Source organism: Pleuronectes platessa, chromosome 22 (genome assembly GCF_947347685.1).
Source record: "Pleuronectes platessa chromosome 22, fPlePla1.1, whole genome shotgun sequence".
NCBI lineage: Eukaryota > Metazoa > Chordata > Actinopteri > Pleuronectiformes > Pleuronectidae > Pleuronectes > Pleuronectes platessa.
In genome coordinates, this window is record NC_070647.1 from 8,229,278 (window position 1) to 8,245,007 (window position 15,730).

General features: G+C 42.3%; 1 protein-coding gene across 4 annotated transcripts in view; it reads left to right on the top strand.

Annotated features, from left to right (window-relative positions):
- The first annotated feature begins 1,826 nt into the window (after positions 1-1,826).
- The window catches only part of LOC128428449 (kinesin-like protein KIF21A), a 43,913-nt gene continuing 30,009 nt past the window's right edge, over positions 1,827-15,730 (top strand). For all 4 annotated transcript variants that reach the window (XR_008333796.1, XM_053414625.1, XM_053414624.1 and 1 more), the window contains exons 1-3: positions 1,827-2,205; positions 13,828-14,050; positions 15,401-15,577. Coding sequence is in view for 3 of the 4 variants with exons in the window: in XM_053414625.1 (XP_053270600.1) it covers positions 2,162-2,205; positions 13,828-14,050; positions 15,401-15,577 (444 nt within the window). In the remaining variant the exon portion in view is untranslated. The remainder of the gene's footprint in view (positions 2,206-13,827; positions 14,051-15,400; positions 15,578-15,730) is intronic.

A 15,730-nucleotide genomic window follows, 5' to 3' on the forward strand; every position in this document is an offset into this window, starting at 1 on the left:
CATGGCCATGAATCCAACAGTGCAGTAACATAAACTGACCGCACGATGGCAGCACACTTATAAGAATCCACAAGTGCAGTAACTTAAGCAGACCACAAGAGGGCACGTCCATGAATCCAACAGTGCAGTCAGATAGGTTGACCATAAGATAGCAGCATGTCTATGAATCCAACAGTGTAGTAACATAAGTTGACCACAAGAGGGCACGTCCATGAATCCAACAGTGTAGTAACATAGGTTGACCACAGCAGGGCAAGTCCATGAATCCAACAGTGCAGTAACATAGGTTGACCACAAGATGGCACGATGGTTGACCACAAGATGGCAGCGCGTCCAAGAATCCAGCAGTGCCGTAACATAGGTCGACCAGAAGATGGCGCATCCAATAATCCAACAATGCAGTAACATAAATTAACCACAAGAGGAAGGTGCTTCCATGAATCCAACAGTGCAGTAACATAGTTTGACCACAAGAGGGCATGTCCATGAATCCAACAGGGCAGTAACATAAATTGACCACAGGACAGCAGCACACGTATAAGAATCCACCAATGCAGTAATATAAGTTGACCACAAGAGGGCATGTCCATGAATCCAACAGTGCAGTCACATAGGTTGACCACAAGAGGGCACGTCCATGAATCCAACAGTACAGTAACATAGTTTGACCACAAGAGGGCATGTCCATGAATCCAACAGGGCAGTAACATAAATTGACCACAGGACAGCAGCACACGTTTAAGAATCCACCAATGCAGTAATATAAGTTGACCACAAGACGGCATGTCCATGAATCCAACAGTGCAGTCACAAAGGTTGACCACAAGAGGGCACGTCCATGAATCCAACAGTGCAGTAACATAGGTTGACCAGAAGATGGCAGCGCGTACAAGAATCCAACAGTGCAGTCACATAGGTTGACCACAAGAGGGCACGTCCATGAATCCAACAGTGCAGTAACATAGGTTGACCACAAGATGGCAGCATGTCCATGAATCCAATAGTGTAGTAACATAGGTTGACCACAAGATGGCAGCGCGTCCATGAATCCAACAGTGCAGTAACATAGGTTGACCACAAGATGGCAGCATGTCCAAGAATCCAGCAGGGCCATAACATAGGTTGACCAGAAGATGGCGCACATCCAATAATCCAACAATGCAGTAACATAAATTGACTACAAGAGGAAGGCACGTCCATGAATCCAACAGTGCAGTAACACAAGTTGACCACAAGATGACTCCTCACACACACACAAACCTGCTGTTGGCAGTCAAACTTACACACAAACAGAAAATAAATTGTCTAACTTCATATAGTTTTAATGATTATCTGTTAATTGTGGATGCATAAATGATTCCTAACAGCTCAAATGTTAGAAGGTAAGAAAGGCTGCTGTCTTTCCAAGTCCAATGAGTAATTTTCTCTCACACAACTTCGCTCAAGGAAGCCAGAGTTTAATTTTGAATTACAATAATATATTAATATTTCAGTGCGTGATATTTAGTTTTGACTGAAGCTGTTTTAAAAGGTGTCATTTCAATATATTTCACATCTTATTATTATTATTATTATTATTATTATAATTATTATAATTATTACTATGAAGAGTAGAAGCCTTTTTCTACATAACTTGATTCAATCCTTTTTTTAATTTAACATTTTATAAATAAAGTAGGCCTTATGTTCAAAATATTATTATTATTATTATTTGATACTAGGGCTTTGTGGGTGTGTGTTTGTATGTGAGGGTGTCTGTGTGTGCGTGTGTGTTGGTTGCTCAGCTCAGGAGGAGGAGTCTGGTGACGTCCTGCTGCATCTTGGGAATCACACACTCGGCTCATGAAGCACGGTGCGCCACACACTGCTGCTCGGACTGGAGACTGAGAGCAGACCATGACTGTGGATCCGCCGGATCACTACGAGCTCCAGACGAAATAGATCCGATCGTAATCTGTAGTGCAAAACAACATGGCTGTTATTTCCAGGCGGGTTAAGAGGAGGTGGAGGAGGAGGTGAAGGAGGAGGCGGCGGCTCAGGATAAGACGCGCTTTTCTCGGTGAAGGTAGAGAAGGAAGGAGGAGGAGAAGGCTCTCTCTCTTCTTCTAAGAGGATAAAAAGAGGAAAAGGGTGAAATCAAGCTATTCTTACGCGGAGCAAGATGAGTGTTGCGCCGGATGAGAGCTCGGTGCGCGTCGCCCTGAGGTAAGGATGCTCCCTCCGCGTGTCACACCTGCTCCCAGCGCGCACATGTTGTTCCTGCTGCACCACATGCACGACCTGATCCAGTGCACCCACTCTCTTTGTACCCCCAACCCTCCTTTCTCTCACTGTGCTTTTATTTTGAAGCTGCAGTGAGAATCCTCTATGATCAGACTGCATGATTCTTTTGTTCATAAACATGTTCACGTGCAGGTGGATTTATGAATGAAGATCCAGGAGCTGAGGGATTACAGACCAATGACGAACACGTTACTCATCCCCATACATTGTGTCTCCTGCAGTGGTGGAGCTAGCATTTTTGTATTGTGGGGGCCATGTAGTGGGGGGACACAATTTACACAATTACATTTCAGAAATTCAAACACAATTCCTGATTCAGTAAGGTGCACATTTACACAGTGTCGTCCTTTTACCAAAAGGTTTGGCGGTTCGATCCTCATCTCCCCCATTAAGCGTGCCAATAAACTTCATTCACTTCAGTTATTGTTAGTTTTGTTAATAAACGAGTAGTTTATTTTACAAAAAACATCAACTATGGAAACAAATGACAGGAGAGGGGTCAATCAGATTTCAGCTAGGGCCAGTACCCCCGTCCTTCTTTCTCGAGATGTGCTTTTATTTTGAAGCTGCAGGTTAAAGCAGATTTTATGATTGACATGCATTTATGGATTCATGAATGAAGATCCAGCGTCTGAGGGACTGATGAACTAACACGTTACTTTTTCCCCACATTGTTACTCCTGCACAGCACACAGAGGCTGATACAGTCAGGATTTAAATACGGTCTCCTCATGTGACATGTTTATAGAAAAATACATGTCATCGCAGGCGTTTTGTGTCGTATATGTGTACGTGTGGTTCTGTTATGTCAGCGTGCCTGTATTTGCTGTATCATGCTGATCTGACCTTTGTCCCCTGAGCCAATCCATGCTGCCACTTACACAACAGACTAACTGAGACAGTCAGCGTCTGGTCAGCGGTCGAATCAGTGCTTCTCAGCTTTATGGGTCTCTTCCATTAGACACTTGACATTACACATGTGGGCGAAATGTCGTTCACTCATATTTACAAACAACAGGAGACACTTAGGATGCATTATCCATGTAGTAGTGTTTACCCAGAGTCCGCCTTTCACATATGCACAACACAGCGGGAGGTTGGAGGTGGAGCAGCTGGGTGCAGCAGGCAGAAACAGGGAGTGACGTGTTAACTCCACTGCGAAGATCACATGGTTTTCTTGCTGACACACAGACACAGGTGTGTCTAACACTCAGACACACAGCTTTTATCACCACAACGTCTCTTGACATATTCGTCGGTGTCATGGCTTTTTTCACTGGGAGATATTTGTTTTCTTTTTTGCAACTGTTCAAAGCATCAACAACACAGACACAAGCCGTGCAATAAAACACACAACAAATCAATAAGAACATCAATACACTGACATGATAGGGCTGCAGCTGGAGATGTGGGGCAGGCGCTTGTCTGTGTGTGTGTGTGAGTGTGTGCGTGTGTGTTTTGTGCGACGTCATGTGAACTGGATCAGTATAAGAGAAGGGGACAAAAGCTTGTTCCTCTCATGTTTCTCTCTCTCTCTCTCTCTCTCTCTCTCTCTCTCTCTCTCTCTCTCTCTCTCTCTCTCTCTCTCTCTCTCTCTCTCTCTCTCTCGTTATTGTGCGTTCAGACTTTGACCCAGAAATGTGTTTACTGAGCCAACTCACTTTACCGGCTCCGTCTCTCCGTTGTACTGATGGTAAAATAATCTGTCAGTGGTTCCCATCATGCTCTCTGGTTGTGCCGTGCTGTAAAAGTCTTGTTAGTTAGATGATGATCTCAGAATTATTGTCTTGTTTCCTCACTTTTTTTTATAATTTTCAGCTTTGTAAGGCACAAAATAACAAACGACCACACACATATACAAACCTATATATAAATATCAGCTCATATACAGATGTTAGTGTTTTTGAGTGGAAACTACCTGCCGCTGTTCTTGTTGAAAAGTTCAGGCGACATTATTGTGTGGTCCCTGTCGTCTTGTTTCTTTTCACCTTTATTCCGATTTATGGCCATTTTGAAAAATGTTTATCGGCCAATATATTTTGTATTTTTTACTTCTTAATATCGGTATCGGGCAGGTTTTTTCCTGCTGCTGCCCCCAAGCCCTGAAACAATCTCCTACCCCAAATCAGGTCAACTGATCCCACCATCGATCAATGAAGATTTGATTTAAAGGCAGACCATTTTAATCTAATTTCAGCCTGATTCTCTCTTATGATTCTGTTAATGTCTTTTTGCCTGTATCTTTCTTTGAATCTATCATTGTACGTCTAGCTACATAAATACATCTGACTTGACGTAGCCCAAATCACCAACTTTATCTTCGCCGAACAATCACTGGTGGTGACACCTTATTTTCATCTGCTTCCAAATCATCATACCACAGTTTCACGTTGTTGTTTTCAGCTTGGTTAGTTGCCCTGGCAACATCCTAATTATTTGGGGGGGGGGTATATCTGTGGTTGAGATTTTGACTGACAGCTTCTCACCGCTCTGTCATAGTTTAGGTAGCTGTATGTGTGTGTGTGTCTGTGTGTGTGTATATTTATGGCCGGTACCTGCCTCAGCCTGTGAGTCTAACACTGTCTGTTAGCAGGTTCCTAATCCCCCAGCCCAACATTTCAAGAGTGATGAAACACAACTTTATCATCCTCTTTGTTTTGTTTTTTTTGAAGACGCCTGGAGCTTGAACAGAGAGACGACATTTCATTCTCTTCTTTTGCATTTTGATTTATTACTGGAAAGATGATGTAACAGAGAAGTTTATTTGCTCTTTGGAAATACACTTTCCTCTTAATGGAGCTTCAGTGAGGTTATTTAAACGTGAGATCTGTCATCCGTGGTTTTAAATATTGCTGTTTCACATCTGACAGCACAGAGATGCACAGTATTACTCCTTTCGCAAACACACTCAGTATTTGCTATCAATATCCTTGTTCTCTAGTGTGTGTGTGTTTATGCACGCACAGTCATGCACATGTTTTTCTTTTCCCATTTTCAATGACAAAGCAACACAAGAAGTTAACGATTTATCCAAGTTGTGGTACAGACTTTGACGGAAGGAGCCACAGTAATGTCACTGATTGGTTTGTCAATATCCTTGAAGTGCATCTTGAATAATTCAGAGTCCGAATTGTTCAACAGCGAGGGATTCAGGTTTCTTACGGCTAAATTTAGAAGAGCTTCTTCTTCCTCCTTAAAAAGAAAGGAGTGAGTGCTATTGAAAGCAGGAAACTGGAAATGTATTTTTTAATCCTCTTCAATCCTTCCACATGACAAGTGAAAGTTTCGTTGGGGATTAAGGATAACATCGAATAACGTTTATGGCAGTATTGATATATATATATATATGATTGGATTGAAAGCCTTGTTCAACTAAGGCGGGAGCAGAAACGATGAACTACTTGGATTCAAGTCATTTTTCAAAAATGACATGATAATTTGCTGAAACAAGCGATTCAAAAACTCTTATTCTGGAAAAAAAATTATTAACATTGTTCAGTGTTCTCCGCTATTTTATAGACCAAACAATTAATATTCTCCAGATGAACGGATAACAATATGAATTGTTGTCATAGTCATCAAAGGGATATTAATCTAGTAAAAGCAATAAAAATAATTTTTATGTATACCGTAATTTCCCTCATTAGGCAAAATGCATCACATAACAAAAATTCTTAAATAGAAACAAGGCAGTTCTGATCTTTTACCAATATCCAAATAGTCTCCTATTGGTTCCTCTGAGTGCCTGTCAAACACAGGGGCCTCCCCTCTGACCTCTGTGGATTATGTTTGAGGGCAGAGGCTATGGGCCTGCTGCCATGACACAGAAGGTGTGTGTGTGTGTGTGTGTGTGTGTGTGTGTGTGTGTGTGTGTGTGTGTGTGTGTGTGTGTGTGTGTGTGTGTGTGTGTGTGTGTGTGTGTGTGTGTGTGTGTGTGTGTGTGTGTGTGTGTGTGTGTGTGTGTGTGTGTGTGTGTGTGTGTGTGCGCGAGAACCTGTGTTTTTCCAGGCATATTCACGATAAATATTCATGAAGCAACTCAAGTGAACTGAGACGCAAAGCTGCAAACCATCTGCCAGCTGCTGCCATGTGATAGCTGAGACATTCAATAACTTCCGTCTAAGCAGCACAGGCAAAGGTTGATTCTATAATACTTGGATTTTTGCAACATGATACTGCTTTTTAACTTAACTTTTGCATTTTTCAATGTGCCATACATTTATGTCAAAGCAATTGTGTGTGTTAAGGTGATAGCAGCCGCCCTCCTCTGCCACCTCTCTCTCTTTCTTCCCTAGCGACCTTTGACCCAGGAAGCAGTCAGAGCTGACCACAGAGCCCTTCCCCATTTCAGTTTGTCTTAGCCATCACCATGGCAACGAGGAGTCCTTTCCGAGATCAGGGTTCGCAGCAGTGATCCTCTGAATGAATGTCATTATCACCACATGAAGGTCCAAGCTGTGGTGGGGACTAAACACTGAGTCAGCTCTTTGTCTCCCCCGTCCCCTTTGTCTCCACACTTAAACGCCCTTTGGTGACATCACCATCTTGCTGTTTTCACATCAGAACCTGTTCTCCATACGTCTTCATTACGTCACATGGACTGGTCAAATATCAAGGATGCATCCTTTATCGAGAATAAGAGGAAATCAATCCTTACTGTGGCATACAGCAGTTTAACTAAGTCTGGGTCTGGCTGCACTCACTTGTTCTTGAAGGCTCTCAGAGGCTCGCTGAAGAGAGAGCTACAGTGAATTGACTCTCGATGTCAAGCGCAGCTGCTCCACAATGTAAAGACTGTTACTATAAAAACACTATTGTTGTTCTGCTGGTGCTTTAAACTGCAGCAGCTCTTTGTCCCATTTTCACTGTCCATAAAGACTTTAACTCTTCTCTATTCTTCCATCATTTCTCTCTTCTCATTCATCCTCTTGCTCAGGGCGGCCATTAGCCAGTCTACAAACACACACAAACACACATCATAGAAAATACAAATACACACGTGCACCTGCTGGCTTATGCTATAAAAAAACTGTGCTGTTTATGTGTGTTTGTGCATATTGTTATATAAGAACATAAGTGTACCTGAAGGCATCCCTGAAACACACAAGAACACAAATACACCCGCATTTTAAAGGATGTGAATGAACACTGTGGTAAGATCCTTTTTCTATCACACAGTCTTGAAGAATAGAGAGAGGAGCTTTTCAGTATTAAAATTTTAACAAAGGCCTCTGACTTAGGTGTGTGTGTGTGTGTGTGTGTGTGTGTGTGTGTGTGTGTGTGTGTGTGTGTGTGTGTGTGTGTGTGTGTGTGTGTGTGTGTGTGTGTGTGTGTGTGTGTGTGTGTGTGTGTGTGTGTGTGTGTGTGTGTGTGTGTGTGTGTGTGTGTGTGTGTGTCACTGAAATCTAAGTGTTTGCTGTTACATGAGCAGGACAGGGCCAGCAGAACATGTGTGTAAGTGCATCTGTGTGCACCTGCGTGTGTTGCAGAGCAGCGTGGTCCCTCATTAACCTCTGCTGGTCGGCATCTCTTTCATCAGTCCACAGTCCGATCACATCTTCGTCAGAACACTCGGACATTCTTCAGCTGCTTAGTCTCAGTTGTTGTTGAGGCCTGTGTGCAGCCACTCTGTTCAGCCAGTGTTCCATCTCTACACACAGTGGCAATAATATAGTTGGCAGGGTATCGTGTTTAGTGGAATGTGCTTAATTGTGTGTTTGTGTTGAGTTCAGCCTGTGACTGATCTCAAAACTCGGCACTTCCACCTGAGATTTCCTCACATGCTCTTTCCAAGACATTTCTCTGGCTGTGGGACTATCACTGGGTTTTTATTAAGTAGATTCATTAAGCTTCTTAAAGCTGAGGTAAGAGGACATTCATTTTGACAGGGGAACCAACGTTGACACAATAATTAAGCATCCGCATATCTCCAACATGGTCGGATACGTCTTATTTTTTATTTATTTTATTTATAAAGTGAGTTTTTAAAGGCACAAATGGCAGCAGAAAGTCTTCCTTATGTTTGGCTGAATGTGATGTTTCTTGAATAAATCTAAGATCCAGAGATTTGTGACTTTACATAATGATGTCAGTTGATGAGTCAGACTGAAGTGATGATGATGTTGGCTGCCTGGGCTCAGATCTTCCTCTCTGTTTGTGCCGGCTCACTGGGTGCAGCTGTGACACAGCGACTGAAGTGAAACCACAAAACTAAACCGAAAATGAGATTACTTCAGATTAGATTATAGTGTATAGGCAGAAATGAAGCATCTGGCTTTGTAACTGTGTCACAATGGTCGGCTGAATCCCTGCAGGAGAGTAAATTGCTGATGAGGGCAGCATGTGATTTGATTGGCTTCGTTTAAAGAAGGATTAGATCAGCAGCACGTCGGTGTAAGGCTGACTCATCTCTTTTTTTTTATCAGTGTCTTATATTACTTGTTTCCCCACATCACATTCTGCTGCTCATTAGAACAGCACAGTTGAGATGCTGATGGGCATCATTTCTTTTTATAGGCTTTTGTATAGGCTATAATTATATTGATTATATATTCTTTACATAATGATATTATTTTGTCTTTGCCAGGATCAGATCCAAAAATGTGTCATTTATAATGTCAAATTTAGCTAGGTGGTATCCAGTAAACTAATCTGTCTTCTTAATGTGTTTGTGTTGTGAGGACGTTTATGCTGCAAACAGTCTCAATTAGAACATTTACTAAAAATAAATGTTGTGTTTAAACTAGTAAAGCTTTTGAACTTCCATTATATTTTCTTTCCACTGAACTTAAAACCTCAAAAGGTGTGTGTGGGTGTGGGTGGGTGTGCACTTGAGGAGTAAGTACACTATTTCTCAGGCTGTCGCTGTAATCGCGGTAATGAGACTAAGAGCAGGAGACTAACGAGATCTGTCACGTGGGGAGAGGCTGACAAAGCCCCTCTGTGTGTGTGTGTGTGTCTGTAATGTGTGTATTGTTTGAATAGGTATATGAACTACAACCTGTCTGTGAGTGTGTGTGTGTGTGTGTGCATCACCTTTTCAGCTCTTGCAGGATTAAATGAACTGTATCTCATTAAAGTCCCCTCACACCAGAGTCTTCTTTTATCGATCCGTGTTCCGAAGTATTTGCAATTTCCTTTTCTTCAATTTTTTTATACTGACCATATGTGACAGTGCCCCAAAGGTGAAGCCAAAGTGTGTTCATCGCTACCACCTGGTTGCTGGCTGCAGTGTAGGACATGTGCTTCCTCCAATTTGGTGAATGGGACATGGACTAAAACTAAAAAGTCAAAAGAAGCGTCAAGTATATATATATATATATAAAAAAGTAGGTTTCTGTCATTTTAGGCACTGATATTTTTCATCTTTCATTTAAGCAACAACAAACCCTTTTGTTATAATTTACTGGCCTGGTGATCAAATTCACTAGTTAAATGTAACCCTTTAATCCCTTAGACTCAGGAACTTCTTAGCAGTTTTCTTCTTAGTGTTCCAGCCATCGGGCCAAAACTGTCACAGTAGATTTATGCTTTGAGCAGTTAATTACACACAGGTTTTGACTCTTCCTTGGGGCCCCTGATATGTGTATGTGAGTGTGTGTGTGAGTCTGTCTGTGTGTGTGTGTTTAGCTACCTGTGAATGGGGTTTTCACATTTGATAGTCAATAGATGTTTCTTGATTTGAAATTAAATATAAAACGTGAAAGAAGGAACGAGTAGCTGAACAGTGCAGATACACACTTGTGCACAAGTGATTGAATGTGTACCTTTAAGAAGCGCCTGGGTTGGATTTCCGGGAGACTCAGCCCATGTGGAGCCTGCGTGTGTCACCCTAGAAGGTGGATTAGTGCTGTAAGTCTCCGCAGCGCTGAAGGGCAGCCCTTATTCAGCGACCAGGAAAAAAAGTGTTTTGGGTGGAACCACAGACCGAAGCCTGCCAGATCCTAATCACAGCTGAAGTCTGTCAGTCAGTCATACTAATAATACAGCAGCGGGACGTTCTTCACACCTTGCTTATCCCTCACCTGTTTGTGTTTAAGTGAGGTGTTTGATGCCAGAGCTCGTGTGAGTTGTGAATATATACACACCCAAGAATATAATCAAAATAGAGGTCCGTTGTTCAACAGTACTCGAACATCATGTACAGCGAGGCTAAGAAACGTGAACTCTTATCTATTTGAGATATGTGACACACTATAAGAAATTGAATGATGTAAGATAGCAGTAGTCGGCACAAGGCTGGAGTTTTCAGGTTTTACCCATGAAATACAAATATGATATTTGGGGAAATATATATAACGAGTACAACTTGCAGTGTAAAGTCATTATGTTTTTTGTCTTCTGTCCTACTACGAGCTGCCTCCTTATACGCAGAGATTGCCATCGTCGTTTTGGTCTGGGATGTTCCCATCGTGTCTTGTCTGTGTTCCCCTCTTTCTCTTTATGTCTCTCTCTGCTGACATTTTGTCCGACATATCTTTTCCTCTCCGGCCAATCCATTGTTCCTTTATGAATGGACGACCCTGGGGATGTCGTAGAACCCGATCACTGTTTTGTGGAGACGAACACAGTAAGATTGACTTGACATTTATTCTGAAAGGGGCTGCACTGATACAGACTTGATCTAGTTCCATTTCAGCAGCTATTGAGTGCCACCAGGGTATTTTCACTGAATCAAACATTTTCTAAATTTGACATCTATTTTGTTACACTTATTGCAAACTCTCAAAGTGAACAATAACCCAGTGGCTTTACACCCTTGCTGTAAGTAGCAGTGAGTGCCTCCATTGTTATGTGGGATTACAGAAATCACTCGGGTTTTAGGAAAGTGGCCAAAGGGATTAATGCAGATTGACTCCTAAACCATGCTTCCATTAAGTCTGATGACCTCAGATGACGGGAAGCCTCTGACTGTAACACTGACATCAGTTTTTCTTATTCTCTATCACCGTGCACATCGATTAATGAGCATTTATGACAAACATAAAGCAGCACTAATCAATGTTGTTATATTATCAATGGAGCCAGTGATTGTGTGTCTCAGCAGTGTGTGCTGTTCTTCTTCTTCTTATCAGTTATGCAGAGGGTTTTACTTTCAGCCACAACTTCAAAGTCTGCTCCCTTTTACTTTGAAACAAATTTTCTAATGTATGATTTTATAATAATTCCCCTTTCCTTAAATAATCCAGTAGTCAATAAAATGCACAGAATCCAAATGGTTTTCTTTTACTTGGCTTAGTTCTTAGGTTGTCTTGGTAACACTTTTTATTGGAGCAAATCTTAATATCCATAAGAGCCTGTAGAGTGGAAGTCTGTGGTTTTGTTTGTGTCACTTAAGGGGTCCTTGAAGTTTAAGAGTCTGAAAACCATGACTCAGTTAACTGGCTCCAAACTGGACAGACTTTAAATGAACAACCACAATCATTATTTTTTTTCCCGCTCTCATTCTTAATAAAATAAATAACTCTCCTTCACTGACAACTCAATGGGGTAGGATTTTCAAAATAATGGTATGATTGGGGTTGCCTGGTGGTATAGTGGTTAGCACTTTCACCTCACATCAAGGGATCTTTCTCTGTGTCATGCAGGTTACTTTGATTGGAGACTCTAAATTGCCAATAGGTTGTTTGTCTCTGTATGTTGGCCCTGTGATTGGCTGGGGAACTGTACCTCGCCTCTCTTCCAACATTAGCAGGTATTTGCTCCAGCCTCCCCTCTGTTGTTCCGTTACAGGATCGACTGTAAAGACAATATAACCAATAGAAGATCCACACACTGCTGCCCCTATAGTTGTTAAAGGATTCTCTACGTAATATGTACGTATTTGACATTTTGTCATTTGATGAGATTCATAGCTTCAACTATCAATATTAAAACTAATGCTCACATAACCCACATCTTCCGTCGTGTAAACTGCCATTTCTATTGGACATTGTGTTGTCCTGCTGCTCCACAACAGAAGCTGACAGAGCTAATCCTCGGTAGGTGTTCAGTTACTGCAGGAAGGTTTGTGTTTCTCCTCAAACCTGCATCAGGCGGCCTGTAATCCCAGAGAGCGTCTGCTAAATAGCTGGGATCTGATGACACACACACACACACACACACAATGACACCTCTGTGGTTGTTTGCTGTTACGACAACTTCACTTGCCTCTACTTTTTATTTATTTCCCTCTTGTGCTTTTTATGTGTATCCCTCCCTCCGTTACCCTCTGAATGTGTTTCCAAACCATTCAGACGTTCCATAGACTCTTGCTGTGACAAATGGGACAGTCTTTTAATGGAAACACATGCACACACAATGAGCACACACAAGTATTGCATACAGAATGCAAACTGAATGCAAAACCCCAGATCCCTTCTCTCTCGCTTGCTCTCTCTCACACACACACAAACACACACACATACACACACACACAGTTAATGTCTGCTAGCAGAGAGCAACAATAGCAGCCATTTATAAAAAGGTTCTTCTGAGATTCTCAGGTGTCAGGTCAATCTGGGTTAATTTTGACTGTAGCCTAGCATAAATCTAATCCATACAAAAAGGACATTTCCAGTATTTTCTTTCTTTTCAAATACATTTCCAATATTATTACAGAGTATTTCAGTGTTATCTCAAATATTTAGCTGTTTATTTCCCTGGTAAACCCTCATATATTTCCTTGTTCTGCCTCCCATATTTCCCCTTCCTCTCCAGTCGGACAGTGAATGCAGTGATGAGAGGCACAGGGGCATCTTGGGAGGAAATGATGTCATACCAGTGTGTTTTCTCTGCTCTAAAACAAACATAAGCGATTCCTTAATGAAATCCAGGGTGGGACTGTTTGCCCAGAGCTCTCACACTCTCTCTCACCCCATGAACAGTGAGGGCACTGTACAGTGCACTGGCACTGCATGGTCCTACACACACACACACACACACACACACACTTTGCACACACACTTTGCACAGCAGTCGCACTCATCTGCAGCTCTTTTTTTTTTTACAATCAAACCTGTAATGATCAATCACGTAAGGCAAATACCTGATCAGGCTGCTGATGCATGTACGGACAGCTGCACTCTGCCTCTTTCTTACACACCCACTAACACACATCCACAGAAACAAGGGCGTTGAAAATGTCTGAATTTAACAATGAAACTTAAAACTATTGTATCTAGTACTTTTATTTAACAGGACAGCTTAAAGCCATTTAATGGCAATATACTATTTTGAAGTGCCAGTCAGTCCTTCATTAGCGTTTGAGTTGTGTTTACTGCTTGAAAGGCCCCTGGTTATCCTGAAAATGTATTCGTATTGTTATAGAAAGTTTTCGTTTTAGCACATATTATCTCTGCTGGAACAGAAGACATAACAATAGATTGTCGTAATGAACCAAGGTTTAGATATTTGTCCAATAGATTAGCTCTGATGCAGCCGCTACTGAGAATGAATACTTCTGCTTAAGACGTCATCCGTCTCCAGAAAACACTTCATTCCTTCACCCTGTCATATGTCCTTCACACTTATGACATTTCTTTCTCTCTTTGTCTCTCCTACCAGGATTCGTCCTCAGCTGGCCAAAGAAAAGATCGAGGGATGCCACATCTGTACATACGTGATGCCTGGAGAGCCCCAAGTGGTGCTGGGTAAGGATAAGGCCTTCACTTATGACCACGTCTTCGACATGGACAGCCAGCAGGATGCCATCTACACCCACTGCACAGAGAGCCTCATCGACGGCTGCTTAGAGGGCTACAATGCCACCATCTTCGCCTACGGACAGGTTGTTCAACACAAAGTGGCACAGCACACATATACACAATCAAATTTGTGCACGTTTGATTTTCCACTGCTCGAGGGGAGGGAGCTGCGTCCACAATCAAAAGATTGTGTTATGGAGATGCTTTCATCTCATATCATTAGAGGGAGTGAGCAGCCTCACAGTCACACCGGCTCTGTCAATACACGATCAGCCGACATGTTCAGACCTGCTTTATATCGGCCCTGATAGATCAGCCCGAGAGGGAGAGACACTAACAGAGCAGTTAGTGTTTGGGATTTTGGCAGCACCCACACAAAAATATCATCAGAAGATCAGAATGCGAACCACAGACATATATATGATGTTCACATTGATTCTGTTTAAGTGAATTTCCAATGCCACTGATGTCTAAACATGTAACAATAGATACTCAGTACTTTTTCTCAGCATTCTGAGTTGGCATTCAAATACATGAATGGAACTAATAACTGAAACACATGAGGCAAATTAAAGGAGCAGCCAAGCAAAGATATTCTCTGGACATAAAGATTTGTCTACATCAAATCAGTATGAGTTTGAAAAAAATAATTCATTGAGACATGATGGCAACTCATCTCTGCTTCCCGAAGATCGAGAACCCTGTGGTTGTTTCATCCGTCGGCAGGAAAATGATATGTCACAACTTGCACTCAAACATCTCCGCCCTTTTTTCAATTTATTTTTAGAGAATTTTGGGAGTAGGTGAAGTTTTGTAATTGTCCGTCTATCAGAAGTAAAATGCACATAGAGAAGAGACTGTAAACTTTCCCTCTCTTTTTTTATAGTCTTCCCCTCCGCTCCTCTTCTCTCTGTCCGTTATTCTCTCCTCGCATTGTCCCTGCCGCCGTTGTGTTCCTGTCAAAGAGCCTTTCACGGTGTGCATTGGAGGCCACACACACACATGCACGACAGAAGTATGTGCGGACAGATGATCACACATGTGCAATCTCATACAATAAAGAAGAAAAAACACACTCACTCACATTCACAAACACACACACACACACACACACACACTCCTGCCAGGCTGTCTTTCAGGCGTTTCAGCGGGGAGGAGTGGAGTGATATGTGGATCGGAGTTCAATGTTGCATTCCTCTTTTTGCTACCATGACGACCACACCATGGTAACAAACTGGTCCCCTCTGACCCCCCTAAACTGCTCAGAGCTGCTCCCCTACCCCTTTCTTCAGTGATGCCATACCGTTTAGTGCAGAAACAGAACACGGACACACAGATGAAATGTCACCAGAAACGCACATGATAAGATCAGGAAGACAATTTATCCCTATTCTGTGATGTAACATGTGTCTTGTCTTCCTCCCTGCATCCAGACAGGTTCGGGGAAGACCTACACCATGGGAACCGGCTTCAACGTCGAAGAGGACGACCCGGGTATTATTCCCCGGGCCGTCAACCACCTGTTCAAGGGGATTGAGGAGCGCAGACAGGCCGCCACCGAGCAGGGCAAGCCGGTGCCCGAGTTCAAGATCAACGCGCAGTTCCTGGAGGTGCAGAAAATGAATAAACACCAGGCGGAAAGTTTGATTAGCTCATGAGATTTAAAACTTGAAATGAAGGTGTATTCATCAGACTAAACGTAAACTTCCGATTGACTGAAGCTCCATTAGTTTGATGGATCCCGAACATGCAGGCAGTAAGAG